Here is a 25,546-nt window from a genome sequence, read left to right as displayed (position 1 = left end):
TTAATGTTCATATTATTTTATTTTACTATTTACTAAATATGTATTAACACCATTGATGTTTATTCATCTTATTCACATCATTAAATGTATTGTTTTCTATTGGCAACACTCCTCTCTGACAGGATTCCTCTTGTGGTTGGCACCAATGCCTCTCTGTTGTGCTGCAGTGTTCTTTTTCCTCACAAGGAATTTAAGGTGATGTTGATACCTACTGATGATACGTTTTAATGGAGAAATTACTTACCTGATAATTTCGCTTTCCTTAGTATAGACAGATGGACTCAGGACCAGTGAATTATGTGCTCCTCTGCTAGCAGATGGGAGACGGAGTCAGATTTCAAAGCTGACGTTACCCTGGATATACCCCTGCTGTGACCTCAGCTCCTCAGTATTCTCTTTGAAAAGCCATTGTGGACATTTATATTGGTTAATTAAAACAGACTGATTAAAAACTAATTAAAACTCGATTAAAACTGGAGACCGCCAGTGCACTCAACCAACACATAACGCTGACACCCGTCATAATATGGGTGCCCTGAACTAGGGTAACAGCTTACCCGTATTTGTATAGCGCCGAGGTTCGCCTTCCAGGCTCTTCTTTGGCACTTCTCCTGGGCAGCCGTGGGCGGGATGCTGAGTCCATCTGTCTACACTAAGAAAAACGAAATTATCAGGTAAGTAATTTCTCCATTTCCTAGCATGTAGCCAGATCGACTCAGGACCAGTAGGATGTACAAAAGCTACTCCCAGACGGGGCATGAGGCTGCCTGTGGCCCACTTAGCACTGCCCTTGTGAAGGCTTCATCTTCTCAAGCCTGGACATTCAGGTGGTAGAACCTGGAGAAGGTGTGTAGGGAAGACCACATTGCTGCTTGACAGATGTCGTCCAGTGACAGTAGTTTGTCCTCTGCCCAGGATACTGCCTGGGCCCTAGTAGAATGAGCCTTACCCTGCAGGAGAAAGGGCTTCCCTGCCTCTATATAAGCTACCTTGATTACTTCCTTGATCCAGTGAGCTATAGTCGCTCGTGAGGCCACTTCGCCTTTTTCTTCCCACTGTGAAGAACAAACAAGCGATCCGTTTTGCGCACCGGTTCTGATTGTTCTAGGTATCGTACTAAGAGTTTGCCGACGTTTAGGTGGCAAAGAAGTCGGGAGTCTTCCAAATCCTTATGTCCCTCCAGTGATGGTAGGGAGATGGATTGATTCAAGTGAAACCCCAAGATCACTTTCGGTAGGAAGGAGGGGATGGTGCGAAGACATATCATTCCTGGAGTAAAGCGGAGAATTCGATCCTGACAGGATAGTGCCTGTAGTTCTGAGATACGACGGGCCGAGCATATTGCCACCAAGATCATCATCTTTAGCATTAAAAGGCGTAGTGACAGACTGCGCATTGGCCTGAAGTAAGGCCCTGCTAGAAAGTCCAATACCAGGTTGAGATTCCATAGGGGGACCGGCCACTTTAGGGGTGGCTGGAGTTGGTTAATCCCTTTTAGGAAACGGACCAAGTCTGGGTATGCAGACAGGCGGCTTTCGTTTACTTCGGTTCTGAAGCAGGAGAGGGCTGCTACCTGAACCTTGAGGGAGTTGAGTGACAACCCTTTCTTCATACCGTCCTGCAGGAATTCCAGAATCATGGAGATTTTGGCCATTCGTGGGGGCAACAGGCTTCGAATATTCTCCAGATCCGAACGTATGCCAAGGACGTTGAGAATTTCCGCACGCGATAAAGGGGATGGAACAGCTCCCCTATGAGGAAAGACTAAAGAAATTAGGGATGTTCAGCTTGGACAAGAGACGGTAGAGAGGGGATATGATGGAGGTGTTTAAAATCATGAGAGGACTAGAACGGGTAAATGTGAATTGGTTATTTACACGCTTCTTCAGGTGAGTCCCTGCTGGAGAAGGTCCCTATGTGGGGGGAAGTACAGAGGGCTCCCCGCACGGAGTCTTTGCATGTCTGCGTACTACGGGTGTCTGAGCCAATCCGGAGCCACTAGCAGGACTAGCCCTCTGCGGTGTTCTATCTTGAGGATGATCTTGCCCAGTAGAGGCCATGGAAGGAAGGCATACAGTAAGTCCTTCTCTGGCCAGTTCTGGTTGAGGGTGTCGATCCCTTGGGAGTGCTGATCTTTGCGGCTGAAGAACCGGGGGACTTTGGCATTGGGAGATGTGGCCAGTAGGTTCATGGCTGGGAGGCCCCAGCGATTTACTATCAGCTGGAAGCCTCTGGTCGATAGCGCCCACTCCCCTGGGTCCAGGCTTTCACTGCTGAGGAAGTCCGCTGAGACATTGTCTTTGCCTGCGATGTGGGAGGCTGAGATCCCTTGGCAGGTTTACCTCTGCCTATTCCATGAGGGAGTCTATCTCCAGAGACACCTGCTGGCTTCTGGTTCCTCCCTGGCGGCTGATGTGGGTAACCGCTGTTGCGTTGTCCGACATCACTTGAATCGCTTGCCCTTGGAGCCTGTAGCTGAACGCCAGGCACACTAGTCTGACTGCTCAAGCTTCCAGGTGGTTTATGTTCCATTTCACCTCTTCCTTGGTCCATTGTCCCTGGGCCATCAGTTTCTGGCAGTGAGCTCCCCACCTTTGGATGCTCGCATCTGTAGTGAGTACGATCTAGTTTGGTGGGGATAGGCTTACGCCTCTGCTTAGGTGGTTCTCCTGCAGCCACCACTGGAGCAGACAGTGTACCTCCGTTGGTAGGTGGAGACGAATCGAGTAATCTTGGGACAGTGGGTTCCAGTGGGACAGTAAGGAGTGTTGGAGTGGCCGCATGTGAGCCCTTGCCCACAGTATTACTTCCAGAGTTGATGCCATGAGGCCTAGGACCTGAAGGTAGTCCCATACCTTGGGGCGCGTCCTGGCCACCAATCGGCATACTTGTTCCATCAGTTTCCTCCTCTTCGGGGGGAGGGGTGAGGAAGAACTTGTTCTGCTTGGTGTCAAACCAGGCCCCAAGGTAATCTAAGGACTGAGAGGGCTGTAGACTGCTCTTGCCCATGTTCACGACACAACCGAGTTCCTGAAGGAGGGTCCTGACTCTGTTGGTCACTACCTGAAGGCTCTCGTCCGGTGACATCGCCCGGATTAGCCAGTCATCCAAGTAGGGGTGTACCAGGATCCCTTCTTTTCTCATTGTTGCCGCCACTATCACCATAATTTTGGAGAATGTTCTGGGGGCGGTTGCCAGGCCGAAGGGTAGCGCCTGGAACTGGTAATAGCGGCCCAGTACCACAAAACGTAGAAAACGCTGGTGGTCTTGATGAACTGGGATGTGAAGGTAGGCTTCAGAGAGGTCCAGGAAGGTTAGGAACGCTCCCGATTGCACTGCCATTATTGGAACGGAGAGTTTCCATGCGGAACTATAGTATCCGTAGATGACGGGTGACGTTCTTGAGGTCCAGGATGGGTCGGAATGAGTCCTCTTTCTTGGGCACGATAAAATAGATGGAATAACGCCCCATATTTAGCTGGGGTGTAGGCACCGGCATTATAGCCTTCATACTGAGTAGTCTTGTCAGTGTGGATTCCTTTGCCAGTCTCTTGAGGTGGGAGTGGCAGGGTAATATAAACTTGTCTCGAGAGTCGCTGCAAAACTCCAGAGCGTAGCCTTCTCATATGATGTTTAGTACCCATTTGTCCAACGTGATTTCGACCCATCGTTGATAGAAGAGGTAGAGTCGAACCCCTATTTCCTCTTCCTGTGGATGGGTTTGCCCATTCTCACTGGGAAGTTCAGTTGAACCTGCACCCGGACCTGTTCCTCTTTTGGATTGTCGGTTCAGAAAGGACTGAGACCTCCCTGGAAGGTCGTGCTGTCTGGAAAGAAGGTTTTCTGTAGGGCCAGAAGCGTTGGGAGCCTCTGCCCCGGGCTTTTCTGGAAGAGGGACTCTGGGATCTCTTTCCTCTATCTTCTGATAGACGAGGCACTGGAGATTCGCCCCATTACTGGCTAGTTTCTCTAATTTGCTTCCGAATAGAAGAGATCCCTTAAAGGGAATTCTTGTGAGGCTCGCCTTAGAGGTTGCGTCCGCTGACCAGTTGTGCAACCATAATTGCCTTCTGGCTGCCACTACCGAGGCTGCGCCTCTGGCTGAGGTACACACTAGATCTGAGCTTGCATCTGTCAGGAAGGCTGCGGCAGGCTCAATCGCCTCTCTGGCATATGCTCTGGAACTATCTGTCTCTCTCTCAAGAAGCAAGCAGGAGCAAGCCACCATAGCACAGCAGGAAGCGATTTGTAGTGTCATTACTGTCGTGTCGAAGGCTTGCTTAAGGATTGATTCTAATCTTCCATCTTGAGCATCCTTCAATGCTGCTCCTCCCTCAACGAGAATGGTTGTTCACTTCGAGACAGCAGAGGCCATGGCATCCACTTTTGGGAAATGCAGGCGTTCCTTGGTCATGGGTTCCAGAGGGTACAAGGCTTCCAAGGTCCGCCTTCTTTTAAAGTTCGCCTGCAGGGAATCCCATTCCAGGTCAATCAGTTCCTGGATGGCTTCCAGCATTGGGAAATAGCAAGAGGCCTTACGAAGGGACACTAGGATGGGGTTCTTTTTTGGTGCCTGGAATCCCCAGAGTCTTCAGAGTCTGGGAGACAAGGGCTGGCAATTCATCCCTGTGGAAGAAGCAAAGCATGGTTCTGTATGGTTCCAGGCCTGGAGGGATTTCCTCTTCTTCCAGAGAGCTATCATCGTCATCTGTGGTGTCTGCATCCCTGACAGGGATACTCTTGGTGAGGTGAGGCATGTCTCGAGGCCCCCGGACAGGACCAGGGGGGGGGGGATCAGGTGCCCCCGGCTGGGGTTCCACCCGGGTCGTGGCGAGGCTGACTGCGCCTGAACAAAGGCTTGTAGTCCCTGGAAAATTTCCAAACAAGAGAAGGCCCCTGGGTCCATGTTTATCCCTTGGGGAGCCAGAGTAGGGGTTACTGAAGTGCCTTCTCGCGGTGTGGACACCATCTCGGAATTGCTCGGTTCTGAGGAACTGTTGGATAAGGTCACTGCCGACCCGTCCTCCAACTGGGATGGACCAGACTTGGAAAATGTCTGAGAATCTAGTCCTCCCTGGGCTTCCTCACAGTGTTGGCACAGGAAGGACTCCAGGTCAGGTTGTGCTGCTCTGATGTGGCAGGCCGCGCAAAGGGAGTGTCTTCTGAGCTTCTTTGCTGTCAGGGCCATCGGATGTGCATTTGGTGTCCAGCGAGCACAGGTAATGCGACTGGATATGCGTGTGTGCGGCTGTGTGCGTAGTTATGTGCGCAGTTATGCACATGGCTCTGCACTTGTAAAAGTGCACGTTGTGTGCTCAAGATGCCACCTTGCACGCGTTCGGCCGAAGGTGGGAAGATGGCGCCGTAGCCCATCGCGCACAAGATGGCGCCGCCAAGGGTCGCCACATGGCTGACTCCCCGAACCAAAAACGGGGCCTAGCCCATCGAAGGCTGCTCGACCTGTTCGGAGCCCCCCCCCTTATTACCTCGCCGGGATCGAGAATGGAGTCGGTACGGCAGGCCAAGCAAGGAGACCGGAGAAGACTCAACTGAGCCCTTCTTCTCTAGATTGAAGATTTTCTAAATTTACCTGGTCTCAGTGCTTAGCAGCTGAGTGCAGAGACGGTCTCCAGCTGCGGGGGAGAGGGTTTTGGCCTTCACCGCCATGCTCGGCTTTGCACCCGCTGTCTTTCAGCTGCTTAGGCGGCTAAGTCCACGCCAGGAGCCAGCTACCAGACCAAGGCACACCTCTGAGGGTTCGGAAATCACCTCAGGAATTCTCAACTGGGGGAGGGACCCTTAGGTATCACCGCAGGAGAGTGGGGCTAACTCTTCTTAAAGATGAATGCTTCTCTTTCCTTTTTTTTTTGTAATCCTGCTAGCACTGTGCTAGCAAGGGATAGTCCATATCTGCTAGGAAGATGGAGAGATACTGAGGAGATGAGGTCACGGCAGGGGTATATCTAGGGTGATGTCAGCTTTGAAATCTGACTTAGTCTCCCATCTGCTAGCAGAGGAGCACATAACCCACTGGTCCTGAGTCTTTCTGGCTACAGGCTAGGAAAAGTAATTTTTTATGAACAAGCAGATATCCACAAAGCTTTGTGAAAAAGTTAACATAGTTATAGCAGGTGACAACTGAGCACAGTTGTGTTTGGGAGAGTGAGCCAACAGGTATGTCACTGGGAAAATTAATCCTGCCAGCCACTCCCTCAGTCTTCCCTCCTCTCCAAGACTGCCTGCTGTCACTGCTTTTTAGACACTGCTCTCTGCCAAAATCCTCTTGCCTGCAAGGCTGGCACGATCTGTTAGCCAGCACAGATAAGAGCGATGCTTTTTGCTAGCTCTCATCCAAAAACTTTTTTAGATGGCAATTTTAAGAAAAAAAAATGTATATTTAAAAAGAAAAAAGTAAAAAAGCAAAAAAAGTTTTTGAATGGCTATTAAAAGACATTTTGTTTTATAAAAATTATTGGATGGTAATGGTAGGGTGGGCAGACCATTCATTATACATTTCAGGCAGCAACAATAGTTGCAATTAAGCTTGTAGCAATGCACATTGCTACTAATATGATGGTCTTGTCTATATAAAATATTATTGTTGCATCAATACATCAAAAACTAGAAAGATTATTTGTAGCTTTTTTAACATTGCTATTTGTCCATTTTTCGAATGTTTAAGACATTTTTTGAGAAACTACAATTCTGTGCCTTAATTCAACACATCTACAACAATGGCAACCTACAATGGTGTTTATACATGAACCTGAGTTTTCTATTATAAATATTTACATAATTGCGACAGTTTCTAACAGAACTAAAAAGGACTGCACTTACCTCCACAACAGAAGAGCTTTTTAGTGCACGCGCTATTAATTTTTCATCAGTGGTTAATTTCTTCATTTTGTTAAATGACACAAGAAGTGATATGTCAATATCTGGAAAAGAAGAGTGTTCTGAAAAGCTAACTGTCACCTCAGTCCATAAAACTGAGAATTATGTCATAGCACTTACACTGATATCTATCGCCACATATCCTATTCCAACATGTCAATCAAATCAACAGAACCCACAAACCAGCGGGAAACAAGAAAGACTGTATACCTTCTCCACAACCACGAGCTGCCTAGCAAAAGGGGACACAGACGGATGTAAGAAGGCTTACATTTAATACAAAAATAAGATGCATTTACTGAACATGATGTTCTTTTGAAGGCCAAAACCTGTTTTGTGCAAACTGAAAATGTTACTTTAAGTCAGCATTTCTTTAAATATTTTACTCGACCCCTTTAAACACCTGGGAGTAAACTGCAAATGGTTCTGTCTACTTCATTATTAGACAGGTCCATTCAGCATCCATGTTGCAATGTGAAGAATCATCACTGATGTGGACAAACTGAAGCTGGTGTAAGGGACCTTCAGTTTTCCCTTACTAAAGGAGTGTACTATTAATATGGGGAGGTTCAACAGGAAACAAATGAGAAAGGTTTGGGTTTTGAACCCTCATGGGGGAACATGCAGATGATGTGACTTAGCTGTTTAGAATCCCAATGCACCCATTATCTTTGTGGATTTTTAGTTACCTTTTCAAGAAAGCAGGTTGCTCTCTGTCTTCTGTTTTAATTTTTCTTAAATTTATAGGAAAGGAGCAAGGAAGTTTTCCCATTTAGGAACCAGCTTCCGCTGACTCATCTATCTAGCTTTTAAGCTTGCTTTTGGACTCTTAAGCCAATTTTTGAGAATTCCTTGTGAGAGCCTTGGTACACCTTCACAGTGGATTGGGGCACCTGCTGTGTAAGGTTAGATCATGTATAAGGGAAGATTCTGACAGACTTTTGTTTCTCCTTCAGAGGATTTAAGCTGTCTGGTAACCACATGCAGAGGAATTATATTTTTGAATTAACTGTCTATTTGCACTAACTCCTCTGTTTGGAGGATAGGAAGTTTTATTCCACCCTTCCTGCTTTTTGCTTGATTTTTCCCCCTTTTGGGGTTCAGTCTAATATATTTTCACTTGGAACGAATAACCCATGTACCTGGGAGTCAGCATGAAACTTTTGGAAGAGGGAAATCTTTCATCCAGAAAGATATAGAAGTGTTACAAATTCCATCTAAAGCAAGGGATACCAGTAAAATGCACCACCAGGAGAAAAAAGAAGATACAACATAAAGGTAACAAGAACTTTATTGCTACTGAGGGAAGATTTTACGTAAGGGGTGAGAAGGAAGGAATTGTCAGAATCAAGAAAGAGTGAAGTACCCTTCTAGTGCTGTCTGAGGAGTTAAAAGATGTCTAAAGGATTTCTTGGAAGATATTAAATCAGGGAGTAAGTTCTGATTAAATATTGGGACTGTATACTTTCTAACCACTTTCTGTGAGAAAATTTAAGAATTAAAATAGGAGATAAAGGAGGATTTAACTAACAAACGGGCCGATTCAGTAAAGTCCGCGGAAGTCTCCTGGCCATCCAGTGCTCCTACTATGTGACAGGGGCCGGCCAATGGCACGGATAGCCTGTCACATGGTAAAGGCAAAGGGCCATCGGCGCCATTTTGATTAGTGGCAGCCGACAGCCCGGGAATGGGAGATCACTCCCAGGACCCCCACTGGACCACCAGGTACCTGTAAAATGTTTTTGGGGGGGTCGGGAGGGTGGGGGAAGCAAAGGGATTAGTTTTAAAGGGTCGGGGTGGGTTTTTTGTTTATCGGCTCGGGCACAGCCGTTAAACAAAACCGCGATTGGGCCCGATGGAAAAAAACCCACATGTGAATCGGAACCGGAATCCGATTCTAAATAGAGCGTCTGAGGTCAAAAGAGAGCTTAGGAGGGAATTATTAGAAAGGGAATGGTGAATAAAACAGAAAATGTCATAATGCCTCTGTATAGCTCCATGGTGAGACCGCACCTTGAATACTGTGTATAATTCTGGTTGCCGCATCTCAAAAAAGATATAGTTGCGATGGAGAAGGTACAGAGACCGGTGACCAAAATGATAAGGGGACTGGAACAGCTCCCCTATGAAGAAAGGCTAAAGAGGTTAGGACTTTTCAGTTTGGAGAAGAGACGGCTGAGGGGGGATATGATAGAGGTGTTTAAAATTATGAGAGGTCTAGAACGGGCAGATGTGAATCGGTTTTTTACTCTTTCGGATAACAGAAAGACTAGGGGGCACTCCATGAAGTTAGCATGTAGCACATTTAAAACTAATCAGAGAAAGTTCTTTTTCACTCAACGCACAATTAAACTCTGGAATTTGTTGCCAGAACATGTGGTTAGTGCAATTAGTATAGCTGTGTTTAAAAAAGGATTGGATAAGTTCTTGGAGGAGAAGTCCATTACCTGCTATTTAAGTTGAGTTAGATAATAACCACCGCTATTATTAGCAACGGTAACATGGGATAGACTTAGTTTTTGGGTACTTGCCAGGTTATGGCCTGGATTGGCCACTGTTGGAAACAGGATGCTGGGCTTGATGGACCCTTGGTCTGACCCAGTATGGCATGTTCTTATGTTCTTAAGTTCTTAACTCCATGTTGCAGCCCTGCCTATCTCGGCCACAGGGACCACATGTAGGTGGGCTACCGAACCTGCCAAGGCCCTGACAGATGAGCCTTGATGTGGCCTCCAAGCTGAAGGCCTGCCTGCGCGAAGCAAAAAGAAATACAATCCGCCAGCCAATTGGACAACGTGTGCATGGTGATCGCAACTCCCAGTCTATTCTTATCAAATGATACAAAGAGCTGCGTGGATGGCCTATGGCCTGCTATCCACTCAAGACAGAAAGCCAAGGTGCAGAGCCCGTTCGCCCTGGTGAGAATGCAGCCTGGGAAAAAGCACAGTTGCTTACCTGTAACAGGTGTTATCGCAGGATAGCAGGATGTAGTCCTCACATATGGGTGACATCACCGGACGGAGCCCTATCATGGAAAACTTTCTGTCAAAGTTTCTAGAAACCTTTGACTGAAACACTGAGCATACCCAGCATGCCATTATCCCTCGAGCCACAGGGGTCTCCCTTCAGTCTTGTTTGTAGCAATAAGTGTGAGCAAAAAATAAAATAATAAAACGTTTCGGACCCAGCTCCGTGGGGTGGTGGGGTGGGTTTCGTGAGGACTACATACTGCTATCCTGGGATAACACCTGTTACAGGTAAGCAACTCTGCTTTATCCCAGGACAAGCAGGATGGTAGTCCTCACATATCAGTGATTAGCAAGCTACAGGCTGAGTCTTATTTGTATTGGACCAACAGCGTACAACTTGTGCAACAGGCACAACAACTGGTGTACTGTTGGAAAAAATGAGGCAGCCTGAAATCACAGGAGGTTGGATGTGGAAGGAGTTGGGATTGTACTGGAAATAAGTTCTTTAAGACAGATTGTCCGAAGGCTGAATCTTGTCGTCCTTCCTTGTCCAAACAGTAATGGGCTGCAAATGTGTGAAGAGAGCTCCATGTTGCAGCCTTACAAATCTCAGTAATCGATACTGAACGATAGTGTGCTACTGAGGTTGCCATTGCTTTTACTGAGCATATTACCTAGACCTGCAGTGCGGTCTAGGTAATATGCTAGTGTGCATTTACAGTACAAGATGTGTAAAACTTTCTCGCCTTGGTGAGAGTGAGGTCTTGGGAAAAATGTGGGCAAGACTATTGACTGGTTCAAATGGAAGTCAGTAACCACCTTGAGATGGAATTTAGGGTGAGTATAGAGTACCACTCGGTCATGTAGGAACCGTGTGTAGGGTGAGTATGTTACAAGTGCTTGTAACTCACTAACTCTACTAGCGGATGTAATGGCTACTAGGAAGAGAACCTTCCATGTAAGAAATTTAACATCGCAGGAATCTATAGGCTCAAACGGGGAGCGCATAAGCCTTGCTAGTACTACATTGAGGTCCCATTCCGTGACTGGTGGCCGTAAAGGGGGTTTAAGTTGTAATAGACTCACAAGGGGTTGCGCTGTTACCGGGGCATCCCCTACTCCCTTATGGTAAGCTGAGATAGCACTCAGGTGTACTCTCATTGAAGATGTCTGGAGACCAGAGTCTGAAAGGTGCCAGAGATAGTCTAATAGAGATTGTGTGAGGCAGGAAAAGGGGTCGATACTTATCTGCGCGCACCACAGTGAATCTTTTCCACTAACAACGATAAGATTTTCGTGTGGAAGGCTTTCGTGAAGCTACAAGCACTTGAAAGACATCAGTTGAAAAGATGAGCAGTTGAAGGATCAAGCTTTCAACATCCAGGTTGTGAGGGATAGGGTCTGAAGGTTCGGATGGCGTAACATGCTATGGTTCTGAGTTATGAGACTGCGTGCTGTGCCCAGGTGAATTGGTTCTCTGATCGAGAGGTCGAGAAGTATGGGAAACCATACTTGTCAAAGCCAATACGGGGCTATGAGTATCATTGACCCTTTGTCCTGTTGTAGCTTCATTAGAGTTTTGGCTATCAGCGTAATCGGGGGATACGCTTATAGTAGGCCTGAGTTCCAGGGACGAGCAAAGGCGTCCATGGCTAACCTGTTTCTCTGTCTGTGCAGTGTGCAGAATTTGTCCACTCTGTGATTCAGTTTGGACGCAAAGAGGTCTATTGTTGGTTGACCCCATTGTTGGAAAATTTTGGTCGTTACTGTCGGATCCAAGGACCACTCATGGGATTGGAACTGACGGCCGAGGCGATCTGCAACTATGTTGTGTATGCCTGCTAGATAAGTGGCCCGGAGAAACATGGAATGTGTTAGGGCCAAGTCCCAGATCTGTGCGGCTTCTTGGCAGAGGAGATAAGAGCCCGTGCCTCCTTGTTTGTTCAGGTACCAAATGGCAACTGTGTTGTCTGTCTGTATTAGAACAGTTTTGTGTGAAAGGCAGTCCCTGAATGCATAAAAAGCATATAGCTCGAAGCTCCAGGAAGTTGATCTGAAATATTGCTTCGAGAGGTGTCCAAGTACCTTGAGTTTGAAGATTATTCACATGAGCTCCCCATCCCAAGGTGGATGCATCTGTGGTTAAGGCTATTTGTGGAACTGGTTGCTGGAAGGGTAGACCTGTTAGCAAGTTGTTTGTGTTTGTACACCAGAGAAGAGACAAGTGTAACTGGTGGGTTATTTGAATTGGAGATGACAGTGGTTGAATGGCTTGGAGCCATTGCGATCTTAAAGTCCATTGCGTTATTCTCATGGTAATCTGGCCATAGGAGTGACGTGGACCGTTGAAACCAAGTTTTAGTTATTTTAATTTATTTTAATTTTTTTATTTTTATTTTGAAATAATTGTAAACCGTTTTGTTCAAATTCATTTGTTATAACGGTACATAAAAAGTTCTAAATAAATAAATGTGTCCCAGCAGCATTAGGAATTGATGGGCTGAAGCTATTTTCCTTGGGTGCAGAGATGTAGCGAGTTTGGAGAGTGTGTCTGCGCAGTCGATGGGCAAGAAGGCCTTTGCAACGGTGGTATCCAACTCTGCTCTGAATAAATGTAGGAGGCGAGATGGAATTAGGTGGGATTTCTTGTAGTTGATAGTGCAATTTAGAGTGTCAAGAGCTCCTTGCTTGGATTGGCTCTTGATGAACCAGTCATCTAGGTAAGAAAAGACATGTATGCTTTTCCTGTGTAGATGGGCCGCAGCTACTGCTAGGCACTTTGTAAATACACGGGGTGCCGAGGCAAGTCCGAAAGGTAGAACCAGCTATTGAAAAGGTTGATGTTCCACTAGGAAACGCAGGTATTTGCAGTGAGGAGGGAAGATTTGAATGTGAGCGTAAGCGTCTTGAAGATCCAGAGAACAGAGTCAATCTCCTTTTTGCAGAAGGGGAAGCATGGTGCCTAAGGACACCATCCTGAATTTTTCTTTTTGTAGAAATTTGTTGAGATTGCGGAGGTCTAAGATGGGGCGGAGGCCTCCTGTTTTCTTTGGAATGAGAAAATAGCGGGAGTAGAATCCTCTGCCCTGCTGCGGTCGGGGAACAGGTTCCACGGCCCTGGCGCTCAGAAGGGTGGATAATTCTGACTTTAAAAGAATTGTGTAATCTTTGTGTATCCACAGTGAGTTGGGTGGGTGATTTTTGGGTACTGTGAGAAAATTTAGAAGGAAACCCTGTGTTATAATGGAAATTACCCATTGATCTGTGGTGATGTTCATCCAATTGGGTAGGAAATGATGGACTCGACCTCCTACTGGTAAATTTTGATTTGGATTTTTGGAGGGGCTGGGCTGCTGTTCTCTGGGATTTCTTCAAAATCCAGATGCCTGGCCTGTTTGTGGTGGAGGCTGGGTTCTGGATGTTTTAGGCTGCCTAGAGTGTCCTCTCTGAGGTAGCGTAGTCGTTCTCCCATGAGGAGCAAGTGGGTAACACCTGCATGGGCGGTAGAATGATTTTTTAGTGTCTCTCCAAGATGAGTGTTTGACAGAAGAAGGTGCTTCTGTAGTGATCATCGATAATTGACGCAGAGTTTCATTGTGATCTTTAAGTGGCGTCACTGCATCTTGAACTTTATTATCAAACAGGTTTTCACCGGTGCAAGGCAGGTCTGCTAGCCTATCTTGAACCTCAGGCCTGAGGTCTGATACCTTTCAGCTATACCCATCTCCTGGCACTAATGCCCATTGCTGACATTCGATAGGCTGTTTTGAATGAATCGTAAGCTGCATGGATCCCGTGCTTTCCAGCCTCAAGGCCTTTATGTATAATGGTATTAAAAGTTTCTTGATGTTGTTGTGGAAGAGTTTCTTGCTTCCTGAACTTGTTTCCACATATTTCTTTGGTACTGTGTCATGTATAGTTGATATGAGGCAATTCTTGGTAACAGCATGGAGCCTTGGAACATTTAGCATCCTAAAATGTCCAGAAACTTTTGATCCTTGCCAGGACGTGTTGAGGAATGGGGATGAAGTCTCCTTGACTTCTTTTGTGCTGACTCTACAACTACCGACTGATATGGCAGTTGTGGTTTCTGGAAACCGGGTATATGCTGTACCAAATAAGTAGCATCCATTCTCCTGTTCATTGGAGGAACTGTGCAAGGATGTTCCCACAGTCAATGCTGCAGGTCTACCAGTACTTTGTGTACTGGAATAGCCATGATTTCCTTTGGAGCATCAACGAATTGTAGTACCTCCAATGTCTTATGTCTGGCATCCTCCTCCGTTATTAGATCAAATGGGATTGTTTCTGACATTTCCCTTATGAAATTTGAAAAGGAGAGGTCTTCAGGTGGAGATTTTCTCCTTTCTTCTTGAGGAGAGGGTTCTGACAATACATCTTCTGTAGAAGAGTCAGTGTTCACGTCCTCCCAGGTATCTGAGGATTCTTTTCAAGGTACCGGACGAGGAAGGAAGCTTGGCATTGTAGGACGTAAAGGCATTGATGGATCCTTCGATGGATGCTTCAGTGGCATCGATGGAAATGGTTGCGACATCGATGGCATCGAGGGAAATTGTGGACGTCTCGGTCCCGAGAGTCCTGATGGTCCAGGCATTGGTTGAGGCATCAGTGACTGTGGACCAGAGTCGGTGCCTTCTTCATCCGACAACCCAGGAATAGGAATCGGGTCCTTCAGAGGGTGCACCAGTTGTTTGGGTATTGGTGGCGCAGGCTGTGTCAGTAGGGCACCGATCAATGTATCTAGTCTGGTAAGTAATGGTGCAAACACCGATGTCAGTGCTGGCACGGGGGCCGGCATTGGTGGTTGTAGCTCCCGGAGAGCATCGATGACTGCCTGGTGGATAAGACAGTCCAGTTCCTCCCGTGTAGCTGATGAGGTCAGAGAAGCTACATGGGGTGGCAGATTAGGCGGAACTGGCTCCTCCACAGGTCACTGTGGGGCGCAGTACCCAGCACCGATATCGGTGGGGATTGCTTTGGACATTCTGGTGTCGAGGGCATAGTCTGCTCCTCTAACCTTGTCCTCTTCGGGGGCAGCTTGATGGCCATCGAAGCCGCTCCGGAATCAGTGCAGGCACCGGGCATGGATTCCCATCGGTGCCAGTGTCTATGTTTTTCACAGTGCTCGGCCCCGGTCTTTCCCCAGCGCAGAGGTCGATTTTGTCGATGCCTTTGATGGAGTCGGTGACGGGCGGTCACCACTGCCTTCATTAACCCGGTGGGTTTTTATCATCACTTTTTTGGATACTCCTGCCGGTGAAGATTGTGTCAACGTTGATGGAATTAACTGCGGCACATTTAGTACAAGAGGAGACGTCGTGTGTAGGGCCGAGGCATAAGACACACACGTCATGGGGATCAGTTATCGACATAGTGCGAGGGCACTACGGGCACTTTCTGAAACCTGTTGCCATAATGACACGAGGTTGAGGCCTGACAACAGTTGACAGCCTGTGGGCACCGGGGGACGATGAGAACGGTATCGACCGCAAAATTTGAGTATTTTAATCACCGAGTCAAAGAAAAAGATTTTAGATGGGAGACCCTTATGAGGGGATGTTTTTCTGAGGAATTTTAAATATTTTTTCTGTGAGGAAAATTTGTGTGAGGATTCACACAGAGCTCCTGTGAGGCAAATTGCAGCACGGAAAAAAAGACTGAAGGGAGACCCCTGTGGCTCAAGGGATAATGGCATGCTGGGCATGCTCAGTGGGATCAGTGTGCCAGTCAAAAGTTTCTAGAAACTCTGACAGAAAGTTTTCTGTGATAGGGTTCCGTCTGGTGATGTCACCCATATGTGAGGACTACATTCTGCTTGTCCTGGGATAAAAGGTAGGCAGGACAATGGACTGGTTGAGATGAAAATCAGTCACCACCTTAGGCAGAAACTTAGGGTGAGTACGAAGCACCATCCTGTCATGAAAGAATTTCATGTAAAGTGGATATGTTACCAACGCCTGAAGCTCACTGACTCTGCGTGCGGAAGTAACTGCTACCCAAGAAGATAATCTTCCATATCAGGTACTTCAGCTCGCAGGAGTGCAGCAGCTCGAAAGGATCTCGCATGAGACGAGCCAGTACCACGTTAAGATCCCAGGACACAACAGGAAGCCACAGGGGAGGTTTCAGCTGAAGTAGATCCTGCATGAACCGGCTCACCACAGGTTGCATGGAGATAGGTGAACCATCAACTAAGTAGTGGTAGGTCCCAATAGCACTGAGGTGTACTCTGACTAAGTTGGTTTTCAGACCAGCATCAGAAAGATATAACAAGTAGTCCAGAAATTTCAAGTGGAACGAGAGAATGGATCCAAGCCATTACTCACACCAGATGGAAAACCTCCTCCACTTCAGAGTGTACAATTTCCTGATGGAAGGTTTCCGAGAAGCTACCAGGACCCAAGACACGTTGTCAAAAAGGTCAAGGGGCCGCAGAACTAGACTTTCAACATCCAGGCCGTCAGAGACAGTACCCAGAGGTTGGTATGGCACAGCCTGCCCCGATCCTGTGTGATCAGGTCGGGGGAGGTTTCCTGACCGAGAGATCCTGAAGAATCGGAAACCAAACGTGTCTCAGCCAATAGGGAGGTGATGAGAATCATGGTGCTTCTCGTCCTGGCAAAGCTTCAGGAGAATCTTCAACAATACTGGAAATAGAGGTTACGCATACAGAAGGCCGTTGCCCCAGTGGTGGGCAAAAGCATCTGACACTGGCCTTCCGGACTCCCTGTACAGGGAGCAAAAGCTGCTCACCTTGTTGTTGCAAGGGGAGGCGAAGAGTTCCACCTCCAGAATCCCCCATAGGTGGAAAATGCGATCCACCACTGCCTGATTTAGGGACGAACTCATGGGGGTGGAATGCTCAACTCAGCTGATTCGCCACTACCTTGTCCAATCCGGCCAGGTATATGACCTGGAGCAGGATTCCCTGAGACTGAGCTCAGGGCCATATCTGGACAGCTTCCTGACAGAGAAGGAGCGATCCAGAACCTCCCTGCTTTTTGATGTACCACATCGCAACCTGATTGTCAGTCTGGATTAGGACTGCTCAATTGGATAGGCAATCCTGAAATGCCCAGAGCACATATCTGATGGCCCGAAGCTCCAGGAAGTTGATCTGGTATGGAGCCTCCCAAGCAGACCAGCGACCCTGCATGAGGAAGCCACTTGAACCTCCCAGCCCACAGTGAAAGCGTCCATAGTGAGCACAGTCTGGTACATTGGGGGGCCTGAAAGGGTAACCCCCTGCTCCAGGTTGGGGAGACTTTCCCACCATGACAAGGTGGTCTGGAGAGAGGACGCGACTCCTACTCTTGCACTGAGGTTCTGGGAGGCCTGCCGCCACTGCAAACACAGGGTCCACTGGGTGCTCTGCATGTGCAAGCAAGCGAAGGGGGTAAGATGGATAGATGCGGCCATGTGGCCCAGTAAATGAAGCAGAAGCCAGGCCGAAATCCTTCGTCTGCGGCGGGCCACCCTTGCCAGACATACCAGAGCAAGTGCTCAGTCACGAGGAAGAAAGGCCTGAGCTTGAGTCATATCCAGACAGGCTCCTATAAAGTCCAACTGACTTGACGGATTAAGATGGGAATTCGGGAGTTGATGACAAACCCGAGGGATTCCAGCACCTGAATGGTTAAGCGTAGGGAGCAAAGTGCCCTTCCATGCATAGCACTCTTGATCAGCCAGTCATCTAAGTAGGGGAAGACATGTACCCCCAGGTGGCAGAGGTCTGCACCCACTACTGCCAGGCATTTCAAATGGCAATACTTTGTATTGGAAGTGGCCGTCGCCCACAAGGAACCGTAGATACTTCCTGTGCCCAGGAAAAGTTCCTATGTGGGCGAATGTGTCTTTTAAGTCGAGGGAGCAAAGCCAGTTCCCTTTTTGCAGGAAGGGAATCAGGGTGCCCAGTGAGACCATCTTGAACTTTTCTCTTCGCAAATGTTTGTTCAAGGCCCTCAGATATAAGATCGGACGTAGCCCCCCTATTTTCTTTGGAATCAGGAAATATTTCGATATGCTGATGTAGCTGGACGGGTTCCACGGCTCCCGCCAATACAAGGTCAGACAGCTCTGTCCAAAGGACTTCCTGATGTGGGGTCTGACCCCATGACGAGTGGGGGGAGCGATTCCGCCAGGACAAACTGAAAGTTTAACCGATACCCTTGAAGGATGATGGACAGGACCCACTGGTCTGAGGTGATCTGCAGCCACTTGTCCTGAAGGAATGCAGCCCACCCTAATGTCGAGTGTATGGTCACGGGGCTTATGCTCCCTCTGAGCCAGTCAAAACCTCGTAGCAGGGCTTTGTTGAGGAGGTGGCTGAGTCCTGGGGGTCTGCTGCTGTCTAAAGCGACCCCTAGAACCCTCTTGCAGCATACGAGGCCAGAAGGTAATATTTCCTCTGGCGATAAAAGGACCTCCTGCCACTCTGGCACGAAGACTTCCTGATGGAGGGTCTGAAGTACTGGCAGAGAGATGTTGGAAGGTCTCATGATGATCTTCCAATTAAGCCACAGCATCTCGTACCTTGTCGCCAAACAGGTTCTCTCCAGTACAGGGCAGGTCTGTGAGCTTATCTTCGACCTCCGGCCGGAGGTCCGATGCTTGGAGCCATGCCATTCTGCGGGCCCCAATACCCGCCGCTGCCACCCTAGCTGCTGTCTCAAATACATCATAGGTGGAATGCACATCATGTTTGCCACACTCTTAAGCCTTGCTGGACAACTAGGAAGGCCTCCTGCTGCTGCTGGAGAAGGCGGTCAGCCAACTCCTGAACCTGCATCTAGAGTGTACAAGTATATTGGGTCATGTATAGATGGTAGGTGGCAATCCAGGCAATCAATATCATGCCCTGGTACAACTTCCTACCTAGGGCATCTGATGCCCTGTGCTCCCGGCCCGGAGGCACAGAAACATGCGTATGGGACCATTGACTGTTGCGGGAGCTGACGCCTCTCAAATTCCAAGGCCAGCTGAACCAAGTAGAATGAGTGTCTTACAGTTCACAGGACACACTGAGACAGGGTGCTCCCACATCCTGAGGATGCCAAATCTCGACCTACTGGGGTGTACTGTAACAGCTACTGCTTCAAAGACTTAACATAGTTACCCCCAAAAACAATTACAACAAAAACTGATTATATTAAAAGGTGGAAAAGTAGTAGTTTCATATCTTAACCAATCTGAACATCATGACCTAGATGGTTTGCTGCTAGTTATAATCATTAACTCACTACACTCCTCAAAATATGGCAGTATCACAAAAAAAAAATTGCTTTTAAGTATTTTTAAAGCATGCTTGTAAATAAAACATTTTAAAATTGTGACTGTGAGTCTTATTTATCATCCCAGGAAATATTTATATTCTTGTAAAATCCACCGTTAACACTTGTATCAATCCAATGTACTTAGCTCTATGTATCTCCCAACATGGCCACGTTTCGGAATCACTTCCTTCATCAGGGGGATATCTTATGTAGCAATGTTCCAAACACTCCAACGGCCCAGGTCATTTATCATTATTATATTATGAAGAAATCATCTGTAGATGTATTTCCGCCCATTCCATAAGGAGTTCTATCTCCTGTGACACTTGCTGGTTTAGTTTCCCCTGGCAGCTGATGTAGGCTACCATTGTTACATTGTCCGACATTACTCAGACCTGGAGTATGTGGCTGAAATGTAGACACGCCAATCTGACTGCCTGGGTTTTCCAGGAGGTTTATGCTCCAGAGTGCCTCTTCCTTGGTCCAACACCTCTGGATCGTGAATTCCTGAGAGTGAACTCCCCAACCCCGGAGGCTCGCATCTGTTGTGAGGACCAGCCAGTTCGGCAGGAACAGGGTTACATCCTTGCCCAAGTGAGCTTCCTGCAGCCACCACTGGAGTCAAGAATATACTTCCACCAGTAGGTGGAGGTGAATTGAAAAGTCTTGAGACATCGGGTTCCAATGTGACAGCAGGAGGCATTGAAGTTGTTTCATGTGTACAGTACTACCTCCAGGGTTGACGCCATCAAACTGAGGACTTGAAGATAGCTGCACATCGTCAGGCGAATCGAGTTAGTCAACCAAACGCACTTGGGACATCAACTTCCTTACCTGCGTGGGCGGAAGTCATTTGCCCTGCTGTGCCAAACCGGACTCCCAGATATTCCAAAGACTGGGAGGTTTTGAGACTGTTTTTGTCCCATCGGACTTCCTGAAGCAGGGAGGTCACCCTGCTGGTCATGTGGAGACTCTTCCATGGACTTCGCCCGAATATCCAGTCGTCCAAGTACGGGCGCACCAAGATTCCCTCTTTTCACAGTGCCGCCACTACAACCACCATAATCTTGGAAAATGCTCTTGGACGGTGGCCAGGCTGAAGGGCAGCGCACGGAACTGATAATGGCGGCCCAGAACCACAAAGGTAGGAAATGCTGATGTTCCTACCGGATTGAAATATGAAGGTAGGCTTCAGAAAGGTCCAGGGAGGTTAAGAACTCTCCCGGTTGTACATCCATTGTCATGAAGCACAGAGTTATCATGCAGAAATGAATTACTCGTAGATGTCGGTTGACACTCTTGAGGTCCAGGATGGGGCGAAAGGAACCCTCCTTCTTGGGTACGATGAGATAGATGGAATAACGCCCCGTATCTTCCTGGGGCACAGGTACTGGAATTATAGCCCTCAAATTGAGGAGCCTTACCAAAGTAGACTCCAGTCTGCTTCTTGTGCTGGGAGTGGCAAGGAGACATCAAGGACATATCCCGAAGAGAGTAGCGAAACTCCAGCGCATATCCTTCTCAAATGACAACCAGTACCCATTTGTCCAAAATGCTCTCGACCCACTGCTGGTAAAAAGAGGGACAGCCAACCTCCGACCTCCTCGTTCCAAGGGTGGGTCGGCAAAACTTCACTGGGGGTTCGGGATGAACTTGAACCCAAACCTGCCCCTCTCTCTTGGCTAGTCGACTTCGAAAAGACTGAGACCTCCCGAAGGAATGAGACTTCTGAAATGTCGAATTTCTGTAGGGCCAAGAGCGGTAGGAGCCCCTGAATCAGCCCCTCATGGGCGAGGGGCGCTTTAACTGCTTTCTCTTATCTTCTGGTAGCTGTGGCCCTGCAGATTCACCCCATTTACTGTCCACCTTTTCCAATTTGCTTCTGAAGAGGCGTGATCCCTTAAAGGGCATCTTTGTGAGGTTTGCCTTAGAGGTCGCATCAGCTGACCAATTTCATGGCCATAGCTGTCTTCTGGCTGCTAGCACTGAGGCCAGTCCTCTGGCCGAGGTATGGACTAGATCAGAGCCCGCATCAGATAAAAGGACTACCAGGGCACAACAATAAGCAATCTGTAAGGTCACTGCTGTCGCATCAAAGGCTTGTTTAAGGATGGTTTCCATCAGACTATCATGTGCAACCTTCAAGGCCACTCCTCTTTCCACTGGGTTAGTTGTTTGCTTCAAGACGGCGCAGACCAACGCATCCACCTTAGAGAAACACAAACGCTCTCTCACTGCTGGAGTATAGAGCTTCTAACACTCGTCTCCCTTTAAAACTTGCTTCTAGGGTGCCCCAGTCCAGGTCAATCAACTCATGGATGGCTTCCAATACTGGAAAGTAGCAAGAGGCTTTCTGTAGGGAAATCAGAATGGTTCCATCATAGGGTCCCACCCTAGGAACTCCCAGCATCTTCAGGGTCTGGGAAACCAGGGCCGCCAATTCATCTCTATGGAAAAAAAACAGGGGGAATTTCCCCATCTTCCAAAGAATCTGGATCCTCCTCTGTGTCGTCTGGGTCCCTGCCAGGGATACCCTTGGTGAGGCGAGGCATGCCTCAAGGTCTGCCGATAGGAGTGACAGAGAAAGGGCTTATCGGTTGAGGCCTCGTCCGGACAGGGGCCAGCGAGGTAAGCAGACTGCACCTGTACGAAGGCTTGAAGGCCCTGGAAAAAATTCCATCCAAGAGAAGGAAGCAGAGTTCATGCCTAGCCCAGGAAGTACTGGGGTAGGTGCCACTGAATTTCCCTCTCCCAGGGATGACCCAGTCCTGGGGGTACTCAGATCTCTGGTACTTCCATTTAAGGCTGTGGATAACCCATCATCTGAATAGGAGGAGCCAGGCTTAGCAAAGTCCAAGGAAGCTAACTCTCCTTGGGCTTCCTCCCAGTGCTGACACAGGTTGGAATTCAGGTCAGGCTGAGAAGCCTTAATATGACAAGCAGCACAGAGAGCAAGGCGCATAGGTTTCTTCGTTGCCGGCACCATTGGCGGCAGTAATTGTGCGTTCCAATCGGCTTGCACTTAAAAAGTTATATGCGCAGAAATTTAGAGCGCCTAGATGGTGTGTGCACAGTCCATGTGCTCAGCTTTTCCTGTATGCCATTATTAAGTCGTGCAGTAGGTACGCGCTGAGCATGCGCTTTCAGAGTTGTGCGCATAAGTACGCACTGACGTTTCACGCATAGCCGACGCACTGCACGTACAGACGTCCTACGTGGGGCTGTACAACACACACAGAAATGCGTGCAAGATGGCGTCAATGAGACCAACCATGCAGTGTGCCTATTCCACCGGGGGCTGCTCAACCTGCTCGGTGGCCCAATTCTCCTTACTCCCCATGGGAGTAGGAACGACGTTGGCACTGTGCGCTGAGCACAGAGACCGGAGGAAACCTACCAGAAATCCCTTCAATCGTCTCTGGATCGGTAAATCTTTTTTTTTTTTTTTACCTGGGCTCAGCACTTACTGGCTGAGTACAGAAATGGTCTCTGGCTGCGGTGGGAAAGGGCTTTGACAGTCACCACCGTGCTCTGCTTCCTGCATCTGCTGCCTTTCAGCTGCTTCAGCAGCAAAGTCCACGCCAGGAACCGGCTACCAGACCAAGACACACCTCTGAGGGATCTCGGAAATCACCTCAGGAATTCTCAAATGGGGAAGGGACCTTTAGGTATCACCGCAGGAAAGCAGAGCTCAATCTTTCTCCAATTTAAAAGTAGAATTTCTTCTTCCAAAGGGTACAGCGATCCCCATAGGGAAAGCATGTCCACATCTGCTAGGAGACGGAGTGATACTGAAGGATTGAGGTCACTGCAGGAGTGTATCTAGGGTGACGTCAGTTTTGAAACCTGACTCCGACTCCATCTGCTAGCAGGGGAGCATATAACCCATTGGTCCTGAGTACATCTGGCCACAAGCTAAGAAAGAGAGAAATGTTTTAATGCCTGAATGCTACTCTGCAGTTCACTGTGGGCCAGTTCTATTGGTCATAGGCCAGAAAGCCGAGTGCCCAGTTTACTAACACAAATATTTTTAAATTCCCGATGCAGTAAGCTAATATTATGTTAGTGCATTGAGAATTAAAATATGCATTCAGCACAGACTGAATATACATTTTAACTCGGGGACAGGGGTGGGGGAGCATTGGCAGATTGCGCTGAGCTAGAGTTGAATGTGAAAGGAGGGAAGGAGTTGCAGCTCACTGCCATTAACAGTGCGGTAAAAAACTTTGCTGCAAAAAATAAAATACTATAAAATTTAAAAAGCAGCCCTGAAGGGGGTGGGAGCAGGAGAAAGATGGACACCAAGTTAGATAGAAGCAGAAGCAAAAGAGATAGAGATGGAACCACATTACTGCTACCACCACCTTTGTTAAATTTTGATTTTCAGTTCTTTCATGCAAGGTATTAGGCAGAGAAGATTAGTGCTGGAAAGTTTACTCTCTCTCTCTGACCAACAGCAAAGTTTCCAGTGCTAAGAAAACTTTAGCTAGGTCAGTGCACCTCTCTGCATTGGAGGGTAATGCTTAATATCTTCATTTGCATAGGATTTCCATGAGGGGGCCCTATGCAGGACACAGTTTTAAATGCAGACTTTGTGTGCGTAAAACTCTTTGCTGCATCAGCAGTAAGGTTTACACACACAAAATGTGCACATAACCACAGGTAAAATTGTGCATTCAGCTGAATGCTCCTTATTGCATTGGTCTGTCAGAAATCTGAAGAGATCCTACTGTTTCTTCATGGCCCTTTTTCTCTCAACAGTTTTCTCTCTCTCCAATTCCTTCATTAGGTGGGTTCCACTGAACTTTACACATCTAAGGAAGCTTACCTTCAGTTTCCGCTTTCTCAACTCCGGGGTTTAAACTATGTTCTGTACTTCTGATTGTAGGGTCCATTGTTTTTGAAAAGAGAGGATTATTTTTTAATTCTATTTATATTCTGCCTTTCAGGACTTCAAAGCAGATTACATTCAGGTACAATAGGTATTTCCCCATCGCCAGAGGGTTTACAATCTAAGGGGAGAATTTTAGAAGAGTTGTTTGTGTTAAAAGGCCCATATACTGAAGCGTGAGCAGCTCTTATTTTAAAACTGGAAAATTACATGTGTATATGCACGTGTACGAACAACAGAACGTGTGAAAAAAGTGGCGGGTTGGGGTGTTCCAGGGTGGAGGTCAACACTTACGCACATAAATCCCAATTTTAAAACTGGCAAACACAGAGCACACTGAGCTGTTATTTGTGCTTATTTACTTCTGCTCTTTATGAGGTGTAAGTCTGCCAAAAAATCATTATAGCTAAAACCTGGCTGGGTGAGAAGTCTGGGTATTCTGGGGATGTGCAGGCTGAAGAAACAAAGGGGTCTTTATGACCTAGAGATAGACTGGGAAAACTAGTGGACTAACTGGTTATTTCCTTCATATGCTCATGTTTTAAAACGTGCTCACTTGCTTGTCTAAAAGCAGACACGTCCTAAGGAAAGATACGCTAATAACATTTCCTTACATAACCGCTTAAAATTAGGAGCATATATATATATATATATATATATACATACATGCTAGGCTTACTTTAAATAGTATGTGTGCACTTGCACGAACGATTTTAAATTTCAGCATGTGTGTGCTTATGCTCACATATGCGCTTATATGGGCATACGCACGCTTGTATAGCAAAATTGCTTACCTTGTAATAGGTATTATCCCAGGACAGCAGGATGCAGTCCTCACATATGGGTGACGTCATTGATGGAGCCCTATTGCGGGAAACTTTTGACTGGCACTCTGAGCCCACTGAGCATGCCCAGCATGCCATGATATTCTCAGCCACAGGGGTCTCCCTTCAGTCTTGTTTGTAGCAATGAGCGTTAGCCAAAAATAAAATAATAAAACATATCGGACCCAACTCAGCGGGGTGGCGGGTGGGTTTCGTGAGGACTACATCCTGCTATCCTGGAATAACACCTATTACAAGGTAAGCAATTTTGCTTTATCCCAGGACAAGCAGGATGCTAGTCCTCACATATGGGTGATTAGCAAGCTACAGGCTGAGTCATCTTTATATTGGACCAACAGCTTACAACTTGTGCAACAGGCACAACAACTGGTGTACTGTTGGGAAAAATGAGGCAGCCTGAAATCACGAAAGGTTGGATGTGGAAGGAGTTGGGATCATACTGGAAACAAGTTCTTTAAGACAGATTGTCCATAGGCTGAATCTTGTCATCCTTCCTTGTCGAGACAGTAGTGAGCCGCAAAGGTGTGAAGGGAACTCCATGTTGCGGCTTTACATATGTCAGCTATTGGCACTGAATGATAGTGTGCTACTGAGGTTGACATTGCTCTTACTGAGTGAGCCTTTACTCGCCCCTGAAAAGGAAGGCCTGCTTTT

At 47.5% G+C, this 25,546-nt stretch overlaps 1 protein-coding gene across 3 annotated transcripts in view; it reads right to left on the bottom strand.

Moving 5' to 3' along the window:
- The window catches only part of LARP7 (La ribonucleoprotein domain family member 7), a 230,746-nt gene that overhangs the window by 138,554 nt on the left and 66,646 nt on the right, over nt 1–25,546 (bottom strand). For 2 of the 3 annotated variants that reach the window (XM_029596294.1, XM_029596304.1), the window contains one exon: nt 6,838–6,897. In XM_029596294.1, the coding sequence (XP_029452154.1) occupies nt 6,838–6,897 (60 nt within the window). Of the gene's footprint in view, nt 1–6,837; nt 6,939–25,546 lie in introns of all 3 variants that reach the window. The other variant, XM_029596283.1, reaches the window with a different exon arrangement.

Source organism: Rhinatrema bivittatum, chromosome 1, assembly GCF_901001135.1.
Source record: "Rhinatrema bivittatum chromosome 1, aRhiBiv1.1, whole genome shotgun sequence".
Lineage (NCBI taxonomy): Eukaryota > Metazoa > Chordata > Amphibia > Gymnophiona > Rhinatrematidae > Rhinatrema > Rhinatrema bivittatum.
The sequence above is the reverse complement of the archived record's forward strand: the minus strand, read 5'-3'. Positions and strand labels throughout refer to the sequence as shown.